The 24,989-nt window shown below is 38.4% G+C and overlaps 1 protein-coding gene across 4 annotated transcripts in view; it reads left to right on the top strand.

Moving 5' to 3' along the window:
* The window catches only part of Fam227b (family with sequence similarity 227, member B), a 168,681-nt gene that overhangs the window by 4,639 nt on the left and 139,053 nt on the right, over positions 1-24,989 (top strand). For 2 of the 4 annotated variants that reach the window (XM_006500348.4, NM_029455.3), the window contains exons 2-7: positions 1,244-1,284; positions 3,192-3,245; positions 20,438-20,669; positions 22,444-22,511; positions 22,900-22,935; positions 23,423-23,524. In XM_006500348.4, the coding sequence (XP_006500411.1) occupies positions 1,244-1,284; positions 3,192-3,245; positions 20,438-20,669; positions 22,444-22,511; positions 22,900-22,935; positions 23,423-23,524 (533 nt within the window). Of the gene's footprint in view, positions 1-1,243; positions 1,285-3,189; positions 3,246-20,437; positions 20,670-22,443; positions 22,512-22,899; positions 22,936-23,422; positions 23,525-24,989 lie in introns of those variants that run through there. The other 2 variants (XM_006500349.2, XM_006500350.2) reach the window with 2 other exon arrangements.

Below are 24,989 nucleotides of genomic sequence, written 5' to 3'. Positions count from 1 at the left end.
AACTGACTTGAGTTCCCCAAAGGCTGAACAGACAAATAGACTTTGAAAGCATTATGCGCTACAGTATTATACAACAAAATCATATTTTTTTCATTACACGAGACAGCATGGATGGATCTTACAGTTATAATGTCACATTCAGCAGCCCAGGGGTGTTTATTTTGGTTACTCCAGTTCCTTAAGTCTATGAGGAAAGGCTTATTCAGGATGATAAGAATTAGTGTGACCATGCTGCAGAAAAGAAGAAAGGCTAACTCTGTGTCATTTCCCGAAGAGTGGGGCCTGAATTATTGAGAAGAGCTTTAATCTCTTGTTCTAATCCAACAAAGCCTAATCTAAGAAATAGAGTCATAGTCCTGAGCGAAGCCTGTCGTCCACTTTCTGTTTTGAGTTAGTGTCTAATTTAAGACTTCATTGCTAAATTACCTAGGAAGACTTCAAACTTGGAATCTTCATGCTTCAACCTACTGCGTAGCTGGGATTACTGCTCTTTACTCCCAGATATATCTGAAACACTCCATTTCTTCAGGCACTGTTAGTCAGCCTACACTATAATATCTTTAATATACTTACAGTAGTTTTTACACTCTTGTCTGCTTACCTGATTTATATTGACAGCATTTCCCCTGGATTATGGCTCCTCTTCTTTCTTGGGCTACTCTGTAATTGCTGTACATCTAACATTATGTTAAATTGAACATTCTGTAACAGTCATTGTGGAACACTGAGATTCACTAGTTTTAAGTTTTGGAAAGCACCAGCCTTTTTCTTGTTTGGCTTTTAGAGTAAAGGGCTGGAGCTTTCTCAGCATGAAAGGCTGCTCTAGAATCTTCCTTGAGTTGAGCTGAGTTTTAGGGCTAGCTGTAACTTTAATTGGATTGAGTTTATTTGGCATTTGCTCAACCTCCAACCTCTTCTAATTACTTCTAATATTTTCTTGATATTTGAGCTAAGGGAAGTTTGAAGTGGAGTTTGATTCTTTTTTTTTTCAAAATCTGCTCAGGTTCTGGAATTCAAAACTGTAAGAATCATTCAGTCTGTCTAGTTTTCGTCTGTGTTCGCTCTTCCTTCACTTTGGATTTGTTGAAAAAATTCATAAGTGGGGCTTGAAGGTGACACAGAAGGGTTGTTTAAGTCGTCTAACTTTGCATTTGGGTATCTTTCCAGTTGTTACCTAAAAACATACTTACATCTAAGCTACAGCAGATCTCTCTTCATCTTCACATTTGTTTCACCATGGCAGGTCAAGGGAAGGTTCAGTGGATGGAGTTGCCTGTCCCTCAGGTAAGGAAGCTGTTGTGGATTTGTGCATATTTATAGAGTATGTTTCTTTCTAGATTTCAGGTCATCAGCTGGCTGGCTTCGTGGGCTTGCCCTGCTGTTGATCTGAGCCTGGTGCTGAGAAGCCTGCATGGAGTTTAGAGCTTTGATAAGTTTTGAATGAAGTGTTATAACCTTGACCATCATTGTTATCAGTGTCTGCTGACTTTCATTAACACCTAGAAAAGAATGCTTTCTGTATGACCTGGCTTTTCCTTATTGTTTCCACAGAGCAGCTCTCTCCTTCCATGAGAATAGATGTGTGTTTACCTCCCATTTCTTAAGTCCTTTTCATGTTATTCCAGGCTGTGAATTTCATATTGAAGTTGGCTAAAAGTTGCCTATGCATGTTTCATGCCTTCCATTCATTTTCTCTTTCTTTCCAGTAAAATGTGATATTATTTTCAGGTTATAATTAAAATAGTGGGCTGGAGAGATGGCTCAGCTGTTAAAAGCTAGCTAGGTTCACAACCAAAAATTTAATTGAAATAGTTTGATAACCATTAAAAAACAAAACATTTAAATTGGTTTCATTTATTTTATTTCTAAGCCTTTTGTGTACTCTACTCCTCATGTCTCTTTCTGTGTCTACTTAGCATTAGGTTCTTTAATACTTGACTTCATCTGTTCTTGATATTTTATACAATGTTTTACTGTCATTGTTAAATGTATGTTTAATGATATTCATATATTTTAAATAATATTAAGAGAATGACATATTCTATTTGACTCCAAATGTGTAATTAGTTTTATATAGTATAGCACTGTGATTTTATAAACTGGACCATTTAATTGGTGAAAAAAATAAGTGTTTTAGTAAACTAAAATATGATTTCATTCTTTTCAGCCACTATTAAGGTATGTTAATTAGTTATTAAGCTATATTAAGGATTTCCAAATTTTTCTCTCTCTTTTTCTCTCTTTGGCTCCTCCTCGCTAATTTTTCATTATCTGGACATGTCATTATTTTTCAAATGACTAGATAGTTCTCCCATTTATCTACTCACCTATTCATCAAATGATGAAGACAACAAGCCCTTACAGACTTGGGACAGCTGCTATATTTAATTTATGGGATTCAGCTCTGATGTACATAGTCTCTATCTCCCTGGAGACATGAATCTGCACAATATTACCATGAGAAAAACTTTGTAAGTTTGGAGGTTAGAGCCTTTTTAGAAAAAAGTATCTGTTTATGTCTTCGTGGATGCTTTGTTTTAAACCAAGTCTTTCTGGGTAATTAGTTTGGTCTGGAATTTTCAATCTTCCAATTAAAAGTTACTTTTAATTTGATATTTTTGAGAGCTAAATAGGTGAAAAAGGACTTGGAAAGAGAGAGTTTTAGACAGGGAAATATCTAAGCTGAAGGAGAAATGTATGCAAAGTCTCCACAAGGACTCCCGTTTTAGCTTGATAAAATTCACCTATGGTTGAGTACATTTTCAGTGCTCAGAGAAACTCCTATACAATACAAATGAGATTAGGAGTTATTAGCCTGGAGCCTACAGAGTATCTCACAATTTTACTGCTGCTGCTTCCCTGTCACCAAGGTAAAGATTTATTACATTTCTGGTTCTGGGTTTATTATAGATAAATTCCAGAACATCTCAAAATTATCTTGGAACACTTATTAGATTTTGAAATGAGATCATTCAGCAAAAGTCTTGTTGGGGTTTCTTGTAGCGGCAGCAGGGAAGCACTGGCCTCTATCCCTTTTCACAGTGTGTGGACTCTACAAAGCACACAATGAATGGTTTACAATAGCTTACAAATTCCAAAAGTTCTAACTTAAATACCATATTTTGGTTTAGTGAGCTATGTGAGTTAAGTACAATCAGAATTAATGCAATTGACTGATTTTGCTTCATTAGAAATTACCGGATCCCCCAAGGAGCTTTGATGAATTCTTAAAGTCTCAAAACTGGGTGAGTAGGACTTTCTCTGCTGACTCACCTTTTTAAACCATCAGCTATGGAAAGAAGAATGGGGTTCCAGACAGTGTTTCAACATGGGGAATGTTTATTTCTTTTCATTGGACTGTATTCCATGTCCAGTTCACCTCAACAACAGTGTCTGACATTGAATCCTGTTAGCCCTGTGCATACAGTTCTGTGAACGTCCCTAAGACTTCTGTCTTATTTATACCTGAAAAAATCTGACAATTACTCTTAGTTAGCCACTCGTCATAACTATAATACTCACAGAGTTTGCAGAGAACATACAATAGTACTCCTTCATCACTGAATCAAACAAATACTCACAGTATGTTTTCAAACTGAACGTTCCAGTTCCCAGTGTTCTGTGTGAATCTGGAGTTACCGAGGTCACTAAGGAGGCATCCCTGAGCGTGAGCTCTTTCATTTGCAAACATGAGCTGAGGGTTGTTGAACTTTTTTTTTTTTCTGGTTTTGTTGATTCTTTTTTTTTTAATTTTTTTATTAGGTATTTTCTTCATTTACATTTCCAATGCTATCCCAAAAGTCCCCCATACCCCCCCCCCCACTCCCCTACCCACCAACTCCCACTTCTTGGCCCTGGCAGTCCCCTATACTGAGGCATATAAAGTTTGCACGACCAATGGGCCTCTCTTTCCACTGATGGCTGGCTAGACCACCTTCTGCTACATATGCAGGTAGAGACACGAGCTCTGGGGGGTACTGGTTAATTCATATTGTTGTTCCACCTATAGGGATGCAGATCCCTTAAGCTCCTTGGGTACTTTCTCTAGCTCCTCCACTGGGGGCCCTGTGATCCATCCAATAGCTGACTGTAAGCATCCACTTCTGTGTTTGCTAGGCCCCAGCATAGTCTCACAAGAGACAGCTATATCAGGGACCTCTCAGGAAAATCTTGTTAGTGTATGCAATGGTGTCAGCATTTGGAGGCTGATTATGGGATGGATCCCCAGATATGGCAGTCTCTAGATGGTCCATCCTTTCATCGCAGCTCCAAAATTTGTCTCTGTAATTCCTTCCATGGGTGTTTTGTTCCCAATTCTTAGAAGGGGCAAAGTGTCCACACTTTGGTCATCATTCTTCTTGAGTTTCATGAGTTTCACAAATTGTATCTTATATCTTGGGTATTCTAAGTATCTGGGCTAACTTCTACTTATTAGTGAGTACATATCATGTAAGTTCTTTTGTGGTTGGGTTACCTCACTCAGGATGATGCCCTCCAGGTCCATCCATTTGCCTAGGAATTTCATAAATTCATTCTTTTTAATAGATGAGTAGTACTCCATTGTGTAAATGTACCACATTTTCTGTATCTATTCCTCTGTTGAGGGGCATCTGGGTTCTTTCCAGCTTCTGGCTATTATAAATAAGGAGGCTATGAACATAGTGGAGCATGTGTCCTTCTTACCAGTTGGAATATCTTCTGGATATATGCCCAGGAGAGGTATTGCTGGATCCTCCGGTAGTACTATGTCCAATTTCCTGAGGAACCGCCAGATTGATTTCCAGAGTGGTTGTACAAGTTTGCAATCCCACCAACAATGGAGGAGTGTTCCTCTTTCTCCACATCCACGCCAGCATCTGCTGTCACCTGAATTTTTGATCTTAGCCATTCTGACTGGTGTGAGGTGGAATCTCAGGGTTGTTTTGATTTGCATTTCCCTGATGATTAAGGATGTTGAACATTTTTTCAGGTGCTTCTCTGCCAATCGGTATTCCTCAGGTGAGAATTCTTTGTTCAGTTCTGAGCACCATTTTTTAATGGGGTTATTTGATTTTTTTTGAGTCCACCTTCTTGAGTTCTTTATATATATTGGATATTAGTCCCCTATCTGATTTAGGATAGGTAAAAATCCTTTCCCAATCTGTTGGTGGCCTTTTTGTCTTATTGATGGTGTCTTTTCCCTTACAGAAGCTTTGCAATTTTATGAGGTCCCATTTGTCAATCCTCGATCTTACAGCACAAGCCATTGCTATTCTATTCAGAAATTTTTCCCCTGTGCCCATATCTTCGAGGCTTTTCCCCACTTTCTCCTCTATAAGTTTCACTGTCTCTGGTCTTATGTGGAGTTCCTTGATCCAGTTAGATTTGACCTTAGTACAAGGAAATAGGAATAGATCAATTCACATTCTTCTACATGTTAACTGCCAGTTGTGCCAGCACCATTTGTTGAAAATGCTGTCTTTTTTTCTACTGGATGGTTTTAGCTCCCTTGTCGAAGATCAAGTGACCATAGGTGTGTGGGTTCATTTCTTGGTCTTCAATTCTATTCCATTGGTCTACTTGTCTGTCGCTATACCAGTACCATGCAGTTTTTATAACAATTGCTCTGTAGTACAGCTTTAGGTCAGGCATGGTGATTCCACCAGAGGTTCTTTTATCCTTGAGAAGACTTTTTGCTATCCTAGGTTTTTTGTTATTCCACATGAATTTGCAGATCGCCCTTTCTAATTTGTTGAAGAATTGAGTGGGAATTTTGAAGGGGATTGCATTGAATCTTTAGATTGCTTTTGGCAAGATAGCCATTTTTACTGTATTGATCCTGCCAATCCATGAGCATGGGAGATCTTTCCATCTTCAGAGATCTTCTTTAATTTCTTTCTTCAGAGATTTGAAGTTCTTATCATACAGATCTTTCACTTCCTTAGTTAGAGTCATGCCACGGTATTTTATATTATTTGTGAGTATTGAGAAGGGTGTTATTTCCCTAATTTCTTTCTCAGCCTGTTTATCCTTTGTGTAGAGAAAGGCCATTGACTTGTTTGAGTTAATTCACTTCACTGAAGCTGTTTATCAGGTTTAGGAGTTCTCTGGTGGAATTTTTAGGGTCACTTATATATACTATCATATCATCTGCAAAAAGTGATATTTGACTTCTTCCTTTCCAATTTGTATCCCCTTGATCTCCTTTTGTTGTCTAATTGCTCTGGCTAGGACTACAAGTACAATGTTGGATAGGTAGGGAGAAAGTGGGCAGCCTTGTCTAGTCCCTGATTTTTAGTGGGAAGGCTTCCAGCTTCTCACCATTTACTTTGATGTTGGCTACTGGCCTGCTGTAGATTGTTTTTATCATGTTTAGGTATAGGCCTTGAATTCCTGATCTTTCCAAGACTTTTATAATGAATGGGTGTTGGATTTTGTCAAATGCTTTCTCCACATCTAATGCGATGGCCATGTGGTTTTTGTCTTGTTAATATAGTGGAATATGTTGATGGATTTCCGTATATTAAACCATCCCTGAATCCCTGGAATGAAACCTACTTGGTCAGGATGGATGATTGTTTTGATGTGTTCTTGGATTTGGTTAGCGAGAACTTTATTGAGTATTTTTGCATCGATATTCATAAGAGAAATTGGTCTGAAGTTCTCTATCTTTGTTGGATCTTTCTGTGGGGTAGGTATCAGAGTAATTGTGGCTTCATAGAATGAGTTGGGTAGAGTACCTTCTGCTTCTATTTTGTGGAATAGTTTGTGAAGAACTGGAATTAGATCTTTGAAGGTCTAATAGAACGCTGCACTAAACCCATCTGGTTCTTGGCCTTTTTTGGTTGGGAGACTATTAATGACTGCTTCTATTTCTTTAGGGCTATAGGACTGTTTAGATCATTAACCTGATCCTGATTTAACTTTAGTACCTGGTATCTGTCTAGAAATTTGTTCATTTCATCCAGGTTTTCCAGTTTTGTTGGGTATAGCCTTTTATAGAAGGATCTGATGGTGTTTTGTATTTCTTCAGGATCTGTTGTTATGTCTGCCTTTTAATTTCTGATTTTGTTAATTAGGATGCTTTCCCTGTGCCCTCTAGTGAGTCTGGCTAAGGGTTTATCTATCTTGTTGATTTTCTCAAAGAACCAGCTCCTCATTTGGTTGATTTTTTTGAATAGTTCTTCTTGTTTCCACTTGGTTGATTTTGCCCCTGAGTTTGATAATTCCCTGCTGTCTACTCCTCTTGGGTGAATATGCTTCCTTTTGTTCTAGAGCTTTTAGATGTGTTGTCAAGCTGCTAATGTGTGCTCTCTCTAGTTTCTTTTTGGAGGCACTCAGAGCTATGAGTTTTCCCCTTAGAAATGCTTTCATTGTGTCCCATAAGTTTGGGTATGGTGTGGCTTCATTTTCATTAAGCTCTAAAAAGTCTTTAATTTCTTTCTTTATTCCTTCCTTGACCAAGGTATCATTGAGAAGAGTATTGTTCAGTTTCCACATGAATGTTGGCTTTCTATTATTTATGTTGTTATTGAAGATCAGCCTTATAAGGTCCATGGTGATCTGATAGGATGCATGGGACAATTTCAATATCTTTGTATCTGTTGAGGCCTGTTTTGTGGCCAATTATATGGTCAATTTTGGAGAAGGTACCATGAGGTGCATAGAAGAAGGTATATCCTTTTGTTTTAGGATAAAATGTTCTGTAGATATCTGTTAAATCCATTTGTTTCATAACTTCTGTTAGTTTCACTGTGTCCCTGTTTAGTTTCTGTTTCCATGATCTGTCCATTGGTGAAAGTGGTGTGTTGAAGTCTCCCACTATTATTGTGTGAGGTGTAATGTGTACTTTGAGCTTTACTAAAGTTTCTTTAATGAATGTGGCTGCCCTTGCATTTGGAGCATAGATATTCAGAATTGAGAGTACCTCCTGGAGGATTTTACCTTTCATGAGTATGAAGTGTCCCTCCTTGTCTTTTTTGATAACTTTGGGTTGGAAGTCGATTTTATTCGATAGTAGAATGGCTACTCCAGCTTGTTTCCTCAGACCATTTGCTTGCAAAATTGTTTTCCAGCCTTTCATTCTGAGGTAGTGTTTGTCTTTTTTCCTGAGATGGGTTTCCTGTAAGCAGCAAAATGTTGGGTCCTGTTTGTGTAGCCAATCTCTTAGTCTATGTCTTTTTATTGGGGAATTGAGTCCATTGATATTTAGAGATATTAAGGAAAAGTAATTGTTGCTTCCTATTATTTTTGTTGTTAGAGTTGGCATTCTGTTCTTGTGACTGTCTTCTTTTAGGTTTGTTGAAGGATTACTTTCTTGCTTTTTCTAGGGCATGGTTTCCATCCTTGTATTTTTTTTTTCTGTTATTATCCTTTGAAGGGCTGGATTCGTGGAAAGATAATGTGTGAATTTGGTTTTGTCGTGGAATACTTTGGTTTCTCCATCTATGGTAATTGAGAGTTTGGCTGAGTATAGTAGCCTGGGCTGGCATTTGTGTTCTCTTAGTGTCTGTATAACATCTGTCCAGGATCTTCTGGCTTTCATAGTGAAAAGTCTGGTGTAATTCTGATAGGCCTGCCTTTATATGTTACTTGACCTTTCTCCCTTACTGCTTTTAATATTCTATCTTTATTTAGTGCATTTGTTGCTCTGATTATTATGTGTTGGGAGGAATTTCTTTTCTGGTCCAGTCTATTTGGAGTTCTGTAGGCTTCTTGTATGTTCATGGGCATCTCTTTCTTTAGGTTTGGGAAGTTCCCTTCTATAATTTTGTTGAAGATATTTGCTGGCCCTTTAAGTTGAAAATCTTCATTTTCATCTTCTCCTATTATCTGTAGGTTTGGTCTTCTCATTGTGTCCTGGATTTCCTGGATGTTTTGAGTTAGGATATTTTTGCATTTTGCATTGTCTTTGATTGTTGTGCCGATGTTCTCTATGGAGTCTTCTGCACCTGAGATTCTCTCTTCCATCTCTTGTATTCTGTTGCTGATGCTTCATCTATGATTCCAGATTTCTTTCCTAGGATTTCTATCTCCAGCATTGCCTCACTTTGGGTTTTCTTTATTTTTTCCACTTCTCTTTTTAGGTCTAGTATGGTTTTGTTCATTTCCATCACCTGTTTGGATGTGTTTTCCTCTTTTTCTTTAAGGACTTGTAACTCTTTAGCAGTGTTCTCCTGTATTTCTTTAAGTGAGTTATTAAAGTCCTTCTTGATGCCCTCTACCAACATCATGAGATATGCTTTTAAATCCAGGTCTAGCTTTTCGGGTGTGTTAGGGTGCCCAGGACTGGGCGAGGTGGGAGTGCTGCGTTCTGATGATGGTGAGTGGTCTTGGTTTCTGTTAGTAAGATTCTTACGTTTGCCTTTTGCCATTTGGTAATCTCTGGAGTTAGTTGTTATATTGTCTCTGGTTAGAGATTTTTCCTCTTGTGATTCTGTTAGCCTCTGTCAGCAGACCTATGAGACTAGCTCTCTCCTCTGAGTTTCAGTAGTCAGAGCACTCTCTGCAGGCAATCTCTCCTCTTACAGGGAACATGCACAGATATCTGGCGTTCAGTCCTCCCCCCTGGCAGAAGATGAAGGCCCGAAACAGGACCTGTCCCAGAAGCTGTGTTGCTTTGGCCTATCTAGGAAGCTGTTAGCTTCTGTAGTCCACACTCTCTCCTGCACAGACTAGTCTCGGAGGGATCTGGGAACCAAGATGGCTCCCCCAGGTGCTCTGGCAAAGCCCTCCCGGGCAGGGCAGACACCTCTCCTCTGGCAAGGAAGGTGCCCGGATATCTGGAGCCTGAAACAGGGTCTGTCTCAGAAGCTGTCCTCTAGAGACCTTGCGTGTGTCCGCTGACTCTGTGGCCAGGTGACCAAGTGCTGGTGCCGACCAGAAGGGACTTATGACCCTGGTCAGGCTGGGTTTCCTGCTTCTCTAATGCTGTCTCAGGTCCCGCGCAATTGGATTGGAACAGACATTGTGTTCTACTCACCAGTGGTCCTAACATCGTGTGGAGAGTCCTCTAAGGGACCTTGTGGGTGTCCACTGACTCTGTGCCCAAGGTGACCCGGTGCTGGCGCCGACCGGAAGGGTGAACTTTTTTTTTCAGTTATCTTTGCATTTTAAAAAATCATTTATTTATTTATTTGTTTGTTTGTTTGTTTGTTTGTTTGTTTATACTCCAGCTTTTATTCTCCTCTAACTCCACCTTCCAACTGTTCCACATCCCATACCTCCTCTCTGACCCCCTGTCTCCACAAGGATGGCCCTACCCCCACCCCCACTTCATCAGACCTCTAAACTCCCAGGGGCCTCCAGTCCCTCGAGGTTTAGGTGCATCTTCTCTTGACTGAACTCAGACCCAGAAGTCCTCTGCTGTATATGTGTTGGGGGCCTCATATCAGCTGGTGTGTGCTGCCTGGTTGGTCCAATGTCTGAATGATCTTGGGGGTCCAAGTTAATTGAGACTGCTGGTCCTCCTACAGGGTCACCCTCCTCCTCAGCTTCTTCCAGCCTTTCCCTAATTCAACCACAGGGGTCAGGAGCTTCTGTCCATTGATTGGGTGTAAATATTTGCATCTGACTCACCTGCTTCTTGGGTCTTTTGGAGGGCAGTTATGATAGGTCCCTTTTTGTGAGTGCTCCATAGCCTCAGTAATAGTGTAAGGCCTTGGGGCCTCCCCTTGAGCTGGATCCCACTTGAGGCCTGATGCTGAACCTTCTTTACCTCAGGCTCCTCTCCATTTCCATCCCTGTAATTCTTTCAGACAGGAATAACTGTGGGTCAGATATGTGACTGTGGGATGGCAACCCCATTCCTCACTTGATGCTCTGTCTTCCTGCTGGAGGTGGGCTCTATAAGTTCCCTCTCCCTACTGTCAGGCATTTCATCTAAGGTCCCTCTCTGAGTCCTGAGAATCTCTCACTTCCCGGGTCTCTGATGCATTCTAGAGACCCTCCCCCCAACCTCCTGTCTCTGAGGTTGCCTGTTTCCATTCTTTCTGCTGGCCCTCAGGGCTTCAGTCCTTTTTCCTCACCCAATATCAGATCAGATTCCTCTCTTTCCCTCCCAACTCCCTCCCTCCCCCTTTGAGATTGCTGTCTTCTCCTTCCCAAGTGGGACTGAGAAGATTTGTTGAACTTTATGTCTCATAAAGTTTGGAAGAAAGATAACTGTTTAAAAGACAGGAAAGATGGCTTTTAAAACATTTTTTAGACCTTATTAAATGTTTAATATATAAAAACAAACCAGTATCTGGTTGTAGATTTAAATTAACTCAATAGAAACAGTGTTCTATGGCAGGAATTGGGGGGGGGGTGATTTAATTAATTAATTTTTTTTACTTACTCACTTTACATCCTGTTCACTGCCCCCTTCATTGTCACCTGCTCCCACAATCCTTCCTGAATCTCCCCTCTCCTTTTCTTCTCAGCAGGTGCCCTCCCATCTCACAGCCCCCCACACCCCCATACCCCCCACCCTGGCACTTCAAGTCTCTGTGAGGCTAAGCACTTTCTCTCCCACTGAGGCCAGACAAAGCAGCACAGCTAGTAGAACATAGCCTAGGTATAGGCAACAGCTTCTGGGATAGCCCCAGCCCCAGTTGTTCAGACCCACATGAATTACCAAGCTGCACATCTGCTATATATGTGCAGGGAGTCCTAGGTCCAGTCCATGTTTGTTCTTTGGTGATTTAGTCTCTGAGTGCCCCAAGGATCTAGGTTAGTTGATTCTGTTGGTCTTCTTGTTGAGTTCCTATCCCCGTAAGGGCTACGATACTCCCTCCTATTCTTCCATAAGAGTCCCCAAGCTCCATCTACTGTTTGGCTGTGGGTGTCTGTATCTGCCTGAGTCTTGTTTGGTGAGTGGGGCCTCTCAGAGAACAGCCATGCTAGACTCCTGTCTGCAAGCATAACAGAGTATCATTAATAGTGTCAGGGGTTGGTGGTTGCCCATGGGATGGGTCTCAAGATGGACTGGTTATTGGTTGGCCCGGTCCCTCACTCTCTGTTCCATCCCCTGTCCCTACATTTCTTGTAGACAGGATAAGTTTTGGGTCAGAAGTTTTGTGGGTGGGTTGTCCCTATTGCTTCACTAGGGTTCCTGTGTTGCCACCGGGTTCCTGTCTGGCCACAGGAGGCCGCCTCCCCAGGCTCTACATCTCCAATGCTGAGTCACAGCTAAGGACATCCTCATTGATTCTTGGGAGCATCCCCAATCCCAGGTCTCCATCTCTTTCAGGAGATGCCCCCCAAATGCCTCTGCCCCTGTCAGTTACAGATTTCCATTCATTCTCATGGCCATCTAAACATCCCTCCTGCCCCTTCCCACACCTGTTCCTGAGCCCTCCTACTCCCCTCACAATCCCCTCTCCCATCCAGTTCCCTCCCTCCATCTGCCTTCCAGGACCATTCCATTTCTGCTTCCAAGTGAAGCTCGTGCATCCTTGCTTGTGCTCTCCTTCCAGTCCAGTCTCCTTGGGTCTGTGGAGTGTTATAGCAGGGGCATCCTGTATTTTAAGGCTTATAAGTGATACTTACCATGCATGTCCTTTTGGGACTGGGTTACCTCACTCATGAGGTAACTTGAGAATGGATAATATTCTCAAGATCCATCCATTTGCCTGCAAAATTCATGATGTCTTTGTTTTTATGATTGAATAGTATTCCATTATGTAAATGTACCACATTTTCTTTATCATTCTTAGGTGAGGGACATTTAGGTTATTTCTAGTTTCTGGCTATTACAAATAAAGCTGCTATGAACATAGTTGTGCAAGTGTCTTTGTGGGATGGTGGAGCATCTTTTGGATATATACTCAGGAGTGGTATATCTGGGTCTTGAGAGAGAACTATTCCAAGTTTTCTGAGAAATGGCCAAATTGATTTCCAAACTGGTACAATTTTGCACTCCCACCAGCAATGGAGGAGGAGGAGTGTTCCCCTTGCTCCACATCCTCACCAGCATGTGCAATCACTTTAGGCATTCTGAATGGTATAAAATGGAATCTCAGAGTTGTTTTGATTTGCATTTCTCTGATGATTAAGGACTTTGACCATTTCTTCAAGTGATTCTTGGCCATTTGGTACTCCTCTATTAAGAATTCTGTCTTGTTATGTACCCCATATTTTTAAATGGGATATTTGGATATTTGGTGTTTAACTTCTTGAGTTCTTAATAAATGTTGGCAGTTAGCCCTTTGTGAGATGTAAGGTTGGTGAAGATCTTTTCCCAATCTGTAGACTGCCATTTTATTTTATTTTATTTTATTTTATTTTATTTTATTTTACTTTATTGACAGTGTCCTTTGCCTTACAGAAGCCTTGCAGTTTCATGAAGTCCCATTTATCAATAGTTAATCTTAAGAGTATGAGCCATTAGTATTCTGTTCAGAAAACTGTGCCTGTACCAATGGCTTGAAGGATATTTTCCACTTTCTATTCCATGAGATTTATGTTGAGGTCCTTGATCCACTGGACTTGAGTTTTGTGCAGGTTGATAAATACGGATCTATTTTCACCCCTCTACATGTAGACATCCAATTAGATAGACCAGCCCCATTTGTTGAAGATGCTTTCTTTTTCCCATTATATGGTTTGGCTTCTTTATCAAAGTATCCATAAGTATATGGGTTTATTTCTGAGTCTTTAATTCTATTCCATTGGTCGACCTGTCAGTTTCTGTACCAATACTATGCAGTTTTTGTCACTATTGCTCTGTAGTACATCTTGAGGCACTTTATTGTTCAGGATTGTTTTGACTATCCTGGGTTTTTGTTTTTCCATATGAAGTTGAGAATTGCTGTTTCAAGGTCTATAAAATTTTTTTGATTCATCTGCAAATGTGAAGCAAACATTTGTTGTATTTTAAGGTATGTCTGATAAAGGTTGGAATAAAGGTGACAGTTTAAATGATAGGAGAGATGACTCTTTAAATGAGATGTGTTGAAATTTAGTAAATTGAAATATAAATAATTTATTTCCACTTATGTAAAATATAAATAGAATTTGCTATGACTAAAATATTAGCAATGAAATTTCGTGTAAGTGAGTGTGTGGTGTGTGTGTGCATGTGTGTTTAAATGAGTGCTTTTGTCCCATTGTTTTGAGAAATGTATTTAAGAGCAAAATAAAAATAGAACAATTTTTAAAAGTTTATTTTTTCTTTTTTATTTTGTTCACTGAAAACAATTTTTTTCATACAAAATATTCTGGTCAAGGTACCCACCTCCCCTAGCTCCTCCCAGCACCTCCCACCTCCCCTAGTTCCTCCCAGGTCCTCCCACCTCCCTATCCACCCAATTCCATACCTTTTCCTTCTCTTTCTCTTTAGGAAGTGAACAAGCAAGCAAAGAATCAAAACAACCATACTATAGTTTAAAACACAAAGAATACACACACACAAACACACACCACATACCATTCTACACACCATACACACACCTCATAAAAACAAAATTGGATGCTATAATATACAAGTAAAATATCGTAAGGCAGAAAAATGCCCAAAGCGATTTAAGTCAAAAGGTCTACAAAAATGGCTTTGAGTTTGTTTTGTGTTCTTTATCTACTGGTAGGCACAAGGACTACCTCTATGTGTGGTTAATATGCCCAATGAGTCTCATAGGAGAAAGCAAATTTTTCCTTTGAAAGTGAGTGTCAATCACAAATAGCTTCTTGGATAGGGGTTGGAGCCTGTGTCCAGTTCCCTTTCTCAGCACTGAGATCCAGATTGGCTTGAACCTGTGGGTCCTTATGTGCATCAGTCTTATTGTGTCTGGAGGACACCATTTCTTTGTAATCATCTATCCCCTCTGGCTGGTGTCATTATTCCTCCTCCTCTTTTGCATAGATTCCGGAACTTTAAGGGGAGGGGTTTGATGAAGGACCATGTAGGACTTAATGTTCCAAAAATCTCTCTCTGAATATTTGCTTTACCATGTGTCATTGCCTCAGCATGTGAGTCTGTATTAGCTGACATCACTCTGCCAATCAACTCAAGTCTGGGGATTCAGCCAGAAGCCACTAGCACATCACCAGAAGTTTTTGGTTCATTTCTATCTATGGAGTCATGGCAAATGGAGCTCAACAATGCAATGTAAAGTGAACCAATTCATGCATGTAGTTAGTGAAGAATTCACTTGTTCAGTTGTGAGTCTCTGAGATAGTTTCCATCTACTGCAAGATGGAGCTTCTTTAGTAATGGCTGAGTGAAGCATTGGTCTATGGGTATAGCAGAATTCCTTTAGGAGTAATTTTATCCTATATTCCTTTAGCAGAACAATAGTATTTGGTTTTCCCATAGGCCAATGACCTATGCAGTTTGAGGTTCATAGCTACCCAGCAACAAAGTCAGTCATGGGTGGCTCGTGGAGAGGGCCTTAAATCTAATCAGACAGTGGTTGGTTACTGAAATGGAAACTTATAGTTTCTTGGAAAGTCAGTTGTGTCGGATGGTGTTTTGCTGGGGCAAACACTTGAAGGCGTGTTTTCCAAAAGCAAACACTGGTGAAAGGATGTATCTTTAAGGCAGACTCATGAAGAAATATTACGCTGAAGCAGACATAGGTGAAAGGATGTTTTGCCAAAAGCAAGCACATGAAAGAGCATGTGATGAAGAATTCTTCACTAACTACATGCATGAATTGGTTCACTTTACATTGCATTGTTGAGCTCCATTTGCCATGACTCCATAGATAGAAATGAACCAAAAACTTCTGGTGATGTGCTAGTGGCTTCTGGCTGAATCCCCAGACTTGAGTTGATTGGCAGAGTGATGTCAGCTAATACAGACTCACATGCTGAGGCAATGACACATGGTAAAGCAAGACCCATGGAGGAAACATGATGTTTGGAAGGAGCATAACTAGGACTCAACAGACTATGAGGGGGGCTTGCTTATAGAGCCAGCTGTGCAATGCTTCTTGGTCTCACGTCTTCGCTGATCATTGAGAGAGGCACAGCAAAGAACTTCTGGCATCCCTAGTGGTTCTGGTTCCTCCTGCTGACTCGTGTTGATTTGGCTGAGACCTGGCTGTCTCTACTAGGTCCTGCCACTGCTGCTGCTCTCCTAGAACTACTGAACTGCACGGTAGTATATCTGTGAAGTGTTTGCAAGTAGATTGAGCTGCTGATGCTGACCTGTGAACTGAAGTGCTGGTTTCCTGACAATGCAGATGGGATTCACTCCAAAGAACAATTTCAAAACAGGCCCACTTCCCCCATATCCTAATAACCTTTCTTTTCCACTACCTCTGGTGGGTGATGGGCTAGAAGGGAGGTTAAAGTGTTTAAGAACCATCATTAAAAGTAGGGTTGAGAAAAAAAATTAAAACCTACAGGTTATTCCCACAACACTTGTGCTCTGATTGTACCAGCATATCTTGTAGGCAGGACACTATTGGGGACTGCAGGGTTTATAGCTGTGTTGATGGCTACCTTTCTCCTCTGGTAGAGTGCAGAATACCTGTTAGTAATGTGAACACTAGTCTGCAATGGTAAAAGCTCTAGGTAAGCTCTAGCTTGATTCCTCCCTATTTGATAAGATACATAAGTGCTGTCTTTCACAATTGGGCCTTACCATCAGTTTATAAAGAGCAGCCAATAGCTATGGGACTAGCTGAGATGTTTGGGCCCCCTTGACTAAACACTCAACTAGATAAAACCCATTCCTGGCACTGGAGGTTTTACATGGTGGCAAATAATGTCCAGTTAGGTTATTGTCTCCCTCATTATTTGGTAACTCCATTTATATTTTCTTTCCTATAAGTATATATTTTGGGAAGCTTCTGTAATACGTTTCATATGACCCCTCTCAAAATGCCTTTAGTGTGAGTTGTTCTTCCCATATATATTCTCTTTCCCCTTTCTTAGGTTATACTCCTCTCCCTGCTGGGTCCCTTACTTGAAATTTCTGAGATTATATAGGTTGTATCATGCCTATGGAAGGCTTAAATGACAACATCTCTATATAAGAGAAAATATAAAATATTTGTTATTTGGGGTCTGGGTTGCCTCACTCTGGATGAATTTTTCTAGCTCCATCAATTTACTTACAAATTTCATAATTTTTTGTTTAATAGCCGAATAGTACTGCATTGTGTCTATGTACCACATTTTCATTACCCATCTGTTGAAGAACATTGGCATTGTTTCTCTGTCCTAGCTATTGAGTGGCTAATAGAGTGGCAGTGTACATGATTAAGTGACTATGGAGTATAATGGCTAACATATGCCAATGAGTACTATAGCTAGACCACATTAGATCTGCTTATAGTTTTTTTTGAAAACTCTCTATACTGATTTCCAAAGTGACTGCCCCAGTTTTCAATCAGTTATTTTCTTTATCCTAGAATTTCTGACTGGGGTTTTAATTTGCATTTATCTAATTACTAAGGATATTGATCATGTTTAAAGATATTTCTTAGTTCCTCTTACCCCCTCTTGAGAACTCTATGTTTGGAGGCACAATCTATTTTTAATTGGGTCATTTGTTTTCTTGATTCTATTGTTTTGAGATCTTTGTATATTCTAAATATCAATCTTCTATCAAACTTATGGCTGGAAACAATTCTCTTCCACTTGGTTTGTTTCCTTTTCACTTCATTTAGTTTTTACTCTACAGTAAAGAGACTTCTTAATTATTTTATTACTTCCTTTCCTTTTTTGATTATAGTATATTACATCATGTGCCTCTTCTCTTTTCTTCTTCTAAAGTGTCCCACATGTCTCTCCTTGTTCTCATTTAAACTCATGGTCTTTTTTGCTTTATTAATTGTTGTTATATATATGTATGTTGCGGGAAATATTAAAAAATATGGCAGCATCTTGTGCTATTCTCAGCTACTCTCTGCTCTGGCTGTCTTGCTGTCTCGTGGCTAGCCCCAGTTCACAGTTTTCCCAGCTCCAGTTCGCCAGCCTCAGAGCCTCTTGTTCCTTCTCAGCCATCTATCCCCTGTGGCGAGTTGTCACAAATCCCCTCAACCCAGTAAATCAAAGCTCTAGAAGCTTATAATTAATCAGACAGATTTAAATATCAATAAATTCTCAATTTACAAGATGCACACACAATAATCTCAGAGCCAATTCATAATGATACAAGCTGCCCACCTAGATTAGACAAGTTATCCCAATAATGCTCTCCTTTTATGCTACTCATAGCTACCTGTGGCTATTTAAAGCCACACCGAATCTGGATCGTCTTCCTCTTCCTCCATCTTCCTTCCTTCTCTCCTCTCCTTTCCTCCTTCTTCTCCAAACTTTTCAGCCCCACTTTCTCTTCCACTGCCCAATCACCAGCCCTAATCTTTATTTTACAAGTTAAGGTGGGGAGAAGGTTCACAAAAAGTCACCTGTGTGACTCATCTGCCACCCCTCCTGGGAAAGTGGAATTAGCATCAAAACACAAGCAAGCTGGTGCTACCCACAACATATGTGTGTGTATTTATTCCTAAGTACAACTCGCTCAAGTCTATATAATGTTACTTTTATATATATCTTCAGGGGTGATCATTTGGTGTTGGATAATCAATTGCTGTGCTCTTCCCTAGGGAAGACTTTTCCACTCTAAGCATTCTTTAGATGCCTGGAGTTCTTTGTGTGTGCTCCGTCTATGTTAGCATGCCTATTGTTGTCTTTGTTCAGCTCATGTTTAGTGTGACTATGCACGTAGCTTCTGACAGTCTTAGGACACAGTGTCACTGGAAATGTCATGATCTCTGGCTCCTAGAATTTTTCCATCCCTTCTTCATTTTCCCTAAGCCTTAGGTAAGGGAGCTGTTTTGGAGACCTATCCATTAGAAATGGTCTCCACAACTGTGTGTTTTGAGTGGCTGTGGTTTTCTATCATGATCTCTATCTTGTTGCAAAGAGAAGCTTTGTTGTGAATAAGTGAGGACTACACTTATTTGTGGGAATAAGGAATAACATTTGCAATGAAGTCAGGGATTATGCTGGTATAAGAAAGTAGAAGATGTAGATTCTGTCCCAAGATCCATGGCTACTGGCCTTGGGTAGATGACTAGGTTTCCAGTACCAGGCATGATACCACCAAAGTATGTGTGCCACCACTGAACCCTTAGGGTTATTTTTGCTGTGCTGGTTGTTATTGTCATTCATAGGCATCACAGCTGAGTAAGTCTATTGGTTACCTCTCTCTTGTAGAAGCTTTTGTAATGCCTTCTGGAACCATGAAAACTACTACTCAGAGAGAAGGCTTTCAGATCATTTATAGTTCTGGGGCCTCTGGGTCATGCCTCTGATGTGCATGCTGTCTTCAGCAATAGGGACTTATCTTCCTTTTCTGGAGGAGAACCAAGGGCAATAGCAGCAGGCTGTGTGTTTTAGAAGTCTCGGCCAACAACTCAAAAGAGGGCTTCTTATGCCTGATGTTGGAGTTTCAGTAGATGGTATTTGGCTCTTGGAGGGAGCATTTTCATTTGAACTTTACATGGATGTTTATACACAGATATATGTGTATTGTAGGGTTTTATTAAGTAGATAATTAATAGTATGATTCATTATGGCATTTTAGACATCCCCCAAATCATGCAAAACATATGCAGTTATGTATATAAACCTAGAAAAATGCTGAATGAAATAAACCAGACCCAGAAAGACCCCATTGCTACATTTTCAGCTCACACAAGTAATCTAAAACAGTGGGACTCAGTAGCACAGAGTACCCTAATAGTTTCCAGAGGTTGGTAAGAAGAGAAGAAATGGATTGAAAAATACAAAGTTTCTATTATATGATATAAATATAATCTGAAGATCTAATGGTAACTCTAGTTAATATATGTTTTAGAATTGATGAGACTATCTATTACATTTCTCACCATCAAAACAAAACAAAAAAAACAAGAAAAATCTATGTGAGATAATATGTTCTTAACTTTATACTTGGCTGGTCATTTCATAGCATATACAGATATTAAAACAACATGTTATTTATCATAAATATGTATAATTTTGCTTATTAGATGTCAGTAAGACTGGAAAATAGAAGTAAAAAATAACTACTGTGTCTTCTATTTTTCTTTCCTCCAAGCCAAACACTGAGGAACTGTCTTAAGTTGCAGTGGACTCATACTAAAAGAATTGAATCATGAATATTTGTGATTCTAAATTTTGTTATTTTTTCTATAAAAGGTATTACTAGATCAATTGATGAAATTTCAATAGCATTTAATTTGGATAGGGAGATTACATTAAGACTAGTTTTCCTAATTTTTACAAAGCTGTTTTATAGGAGAATGCTTTCAGTTTTTCACAGATACCAAAGTATTAAAAGACACTGAGCCACTAAACAGTAACATACACAAATGGTCCCCTAAGGCTTTTGATTATTCGAAATTTATTTTTTAAACATTTAATAAAAATAATGCTGTAGAACAAATATGAATTTTTAGATCATTAAACACTTTGATTTGAATTTGTTCAAGATGATGTAAAATGTGTATTTCTGCAGGATTATTGGCCCAGGGATGTTCATTTTAGAGATAGTGATATATGGGAAGATACTCTGAAAAAACTAGAAGAGGCTATTTCATATACTTCTATTTATTCTTATCTGTGGACCAACGTGCCTCGGCTGTATGATATCGTCGACAGCTTGGAGTCAAAATTAAAGGAAAGCTCACATCTTTTGCAACACCATGCCTCCAGATTATTTGAAAGTGACAAAATGATTTCCAAGAAAAGTAAGATTTATTTCTTATGTGAATAAGGTAAATGGTCAGTGGTGTGTGTGTGTGTGTGTGTGTGTGTGTGTGTGTGTGTGTGTGTCTGTCCGTCTGTCTGTCTGTCTGTCTGTCTATGTATGCTTGCTCTATGTGTATTCTCATAAAGAATGAAATTCCAAAGTTAAATATTTTAAAACTAAATGTTTAGGCAGAGACAGGCAGATTTCTGAGTTCAAGGCCAGCCCGGTCTACAGAGTGAGTTCCAGGACAGCCAGGGCTACACAGAGAAATCCTGTCTCAAAAACCAAAACCAAACCAAACCAAACCAAACCAAACCAAACCAACCAACCAACCAAACAAACAAACAAAAAACCCTAAATTTTTGAAACTCTCATCATCCAACAGGATCTAGTAAATATTTTCAGATAGACCTGAGAATGAGGTTTGAAAGAAAGCACTTCTAGAACAAGCCTAAGACAGTTAAAAACTTTGTTAAACTGGAAGAGGTAGCAAAACTTGGGGATTCAGAGAAGCAAGATGTACCAGTTGATGATGTAAGAAGCAAGCCTCAATCAATAGCAAATATAGAAGCCAGAGTAACTGAGGGCTGACCCACATGTTTGAGTTTAACCATGGATGTATTTAGTGTTCAGTGTGGAAGAAATGAACAGTTAGATGCACATCTTCAAGCAGTGATAATGTTTTTATCCTCGGTACTTGTATAACATTTTCCCTATCTAATTGAAAATAAGGATTTTTTTATTTCTCTTTTTTTTCTATTTCTATTACTTTTATTTTTGTCTCTGTCTCCATTGCACTTCAAACATTATATTGAGTAGAGAGAATGGAAACCCTTGTCTTATTCCTGAGTTTAATGGGAAGGAGTTTTTCTCCACTTATCATTAGCTTTCTGCTTAGGACTGCCTTCATTGTGTCCCATAGATTTTCGCATGTTTTGTTTTCAATTCATTCATAGCTAGGATTTTTTTCCTTCATGACCCTTTCCTTGTCTAATTATCATTCAGTAGTATTTTTTGAAGTTTCCTTGAGTTTGTGTACTTTCTTTAGTTTCTCATGCTGTTGATATCTGGCTTAATTCCACCACAGGCAAATAAATATGAGATGTTATATTTAACATTTTATATGTTTAACATTGCTCTATTTGTTTTGACTTGTTTTATGTTGTATCTTCTGATCAGTCTTGTCGAGCGTGTGGGCGGCTGAGGGGACTGAGTTCTCCCTAGTGTTTGGTTGAGTTGGTCTGTAGATGTCTGTGGGCTCCACATTATTAACCATGCCATTTAACCCAATGTTTCTCTGTCTGGTTTTCCTGGGGAGACTTCCCATAGACGTTTGAATGTGCCTTACTGAGTTTTTCACTTGCAGCATCACTTCAGTTTGAGTTTTCAGCAGCAGCATCCTTTTTATTAAATTCTGTATTCTTGTCTTGGAATGATTTCTGCATTTCATCCATCTCTGTTTTAAGTACTAACTCTAACTAGCTGAACTATTTGAAAAAATGAGACTTGTTTGTCAGATTTTGGATAAGGTAAACATTAGACACAGAAGTATCACAGACATGTAAGGTAGAGCTTGATATGTTGGAAAAACAAAAGGAAACATGATAAAAGTTTCATTACTTTTTAAGGGTCGTTACTCATGAAGGGTTTGTGGCTTGTCAAAATCTCTAGTTCATTTTCAGTAAATAGTTTTGTATATAATAACAAATTTAATACAGAACGTCCTTAATTTTTTTTTTTTTTTAATTGTTGGCAATTCCTTTTTCTTAAAGGGTCATATACAAACCTGGAACGCTACAAAGCATTTGTAAAAGAACACTATAGGCCAAAGAAAATCGCGGTATGAGCTTTATGTTTTTACCATCCCTCAAAAATGTATTTTCATTAAAAAATGTAAATGTTATAGGTTACAAATAAGAACTGATAATGTTTTTATGAATGTCCTTTTAATCTTTTGTGAGTAACATTTCTGTCCTGAAAATCTAGAAATGTATTTTTTGACACTCAGTATTGGAGCCCTGATACTGTCATATCATCATAAGTCATTTGAGATTGTTTTTAATGTGTCTATATGTTCCTTCCTTTGGTTATTTAATGAATCAAATATGTGAACCAATGCTTTATTAATTATTTTGAAATATAAATATTTTATTGGATTTATTTATCAGGATTTGGATGTAAAAATCCTTTAATTTTAATTTTGAATAGTTTGCTTTGAATTTTTCCAGCTTTCAGATCGAATGGAGACAGAGAAGAATATAGAGGTATTTCAATTTTCTATACTGCTGGATTATATGTCAGGTACATTATGTAGAGCCAAGAGGATGATTATAATGCTATGGATATAGATATAACTATAAATTTGTGCTCTAAGAAAGAGAGTTGGGAACAGGCTTAGAAATCTTTCTGTGCAGTCCTGTTCTTGTTTCTTTATACATGAACAATCTAAAATACTTGATCTTTTGATTATATGCCAAAATGGGTTCTGAAATATAATTACATTTTGTTTAAAAAATTGGCTCATGAATATGCAAAGGCATTTAATTTTTCAGAAACAAGATATATTAAAATAGTTTTCCTAGGAGAAATATATGATTTTTAATGTAAAAACATAAAATAGCATAATTATGTTGATTAAGTAATAATTAAATATTTATTTGTCTTCTTAAGGTATATGAAACCACTATCACTATGCTAAGAACAGAACAGAATTGATTTTTGTTAAACAACATTTTCATTTTTTTCCCCTAGGGTTGCACCTTTTTATTCAACCAAAATGAAGTGACACAATTACCCAGACATTTGGATGCTAAACAAATTTATCTTTATGTTTTAAAAACACATAACTTTGAGGTATATAAGTACTATTTATTTTGATCCTATAGTAAAACTTGAGAATATGATTTTAATGAATCAGATCTTTAGTTAAAACTATAAGAAGTTAGATGTTAAACAACGCTTGATTCTTTGAACATTAAATTTGGAAGGAAACATTAGTGATGTCTAACCCTGTTTCCCAGAAGAAAATGGATTGGTGTCTTAAGTTACTTTTCTATTTCTGTAACAAAACACCATAACCAAGCCAACTTATATAAGTGTTTAATTGGGCTTATGGTTTCAGAAGGTTAGAGTCCATAATGACATAGCAAAGACATGGCAGCTGGAAAAGTTGAGAGCTCACATCTTGATTTCCAAGTAGAAGGCAGAGAAAGCTAGCTGGGAATGGTACCCAACTTTTGAACCCAAAGCCCACTCCCAGTGACACAGTTCTCCAATAAGGCCACACCTCTGAATCCTTCACAAACAGTTCCACTAGCTGGGGACCATGTTTCAAACATAAGGGCTTATGGGGACCATTTTCATTCAAACCAACATAATTAATGTGTTGGTATCTCTAGGGTCTTGATGCTAGTGTCTATTGGCTGGAATGTGACTAAGAAAGACTTTTCTTCTCTGTTTCCATTCTTATTAACTCAGGAACTTTAGCATGCTGTTATTACTCTGAAATAACTTGTGAACACTCTAACACATGTGACTTGTGTGTTCTTTAAAAGCCTAAAAAAATGTCCTGGCATACTTTTGTGTTATGTCCTATAGTATAACTGAATATAAAACAGAAAGTATAGGAGTGTGACTAGTTCAGTGGCCAGTGATTATCAGGAATGGGATGAAATTAGAGAGTAGTTATTGGTAAAGCTGATCATTATTGCCCTTTTGTCTACATTTCTATTTTTCATGTTTATATATACTATATATGTTCTTTGTAATAAAAAAAAGTGCAAAGTATAAATTGAAGCTATTACCAGTGAAATATGGTTAGTTCCCAGTGGAAAAGAAGTACTCCCATAGAAATAATGATAAATATTTTTTTTGTTAAAAAGTTTGCAAGATTTCCTTGTTGTTGACTTGCATTTGAGAAACAACAACAACAAAAAACCAGTATTTATGGATTTCCCCAATAGAAATGTTGAATTACATTAAATCTAGTATTTAAAAATTCTTGTAAGAATTGGTAAATAGGTTTAGATGACATTGAAAAGTTTCTGTATAGCAAAAGACACAATTAGTAAAATCAAGAGATAGTGTACAAGGATAGTAAAAAATCTTTGCCAGTTAAACATCTGAAACAGATTAATATCTAAGATCTATAATTAGCTCCAAAAATTAAACATAAAATCTTCAAGTCATTCAATCAATAAAGAAACAAATGAATTAAATATATAGCTCCCAAGAGAAGAAACAGTCACAGTCAATACACATTTGAGAAAATATACAGTATTCTTAGTCACCAGGAAAATGCAAATTAAAATTACTTTGA

This window comes from Mus musculus, chromosome 2 (genome assembly GCF_000001635.26).
Source record: "Mus musculus strain C57BL/6J chromosome 2, GRCm38.p6 C57BL/6J".
NCBI classification, from domain to species: Eukaryota; Metazoa; Chordata; class Mammalia; order Rodentia; family Muridae; genus Mus; species Mus musculus.
Note: the sequence above shows the minus strand (reverse complement) of the source record. Positions and strands in the feature narration are given on the sequence as shown.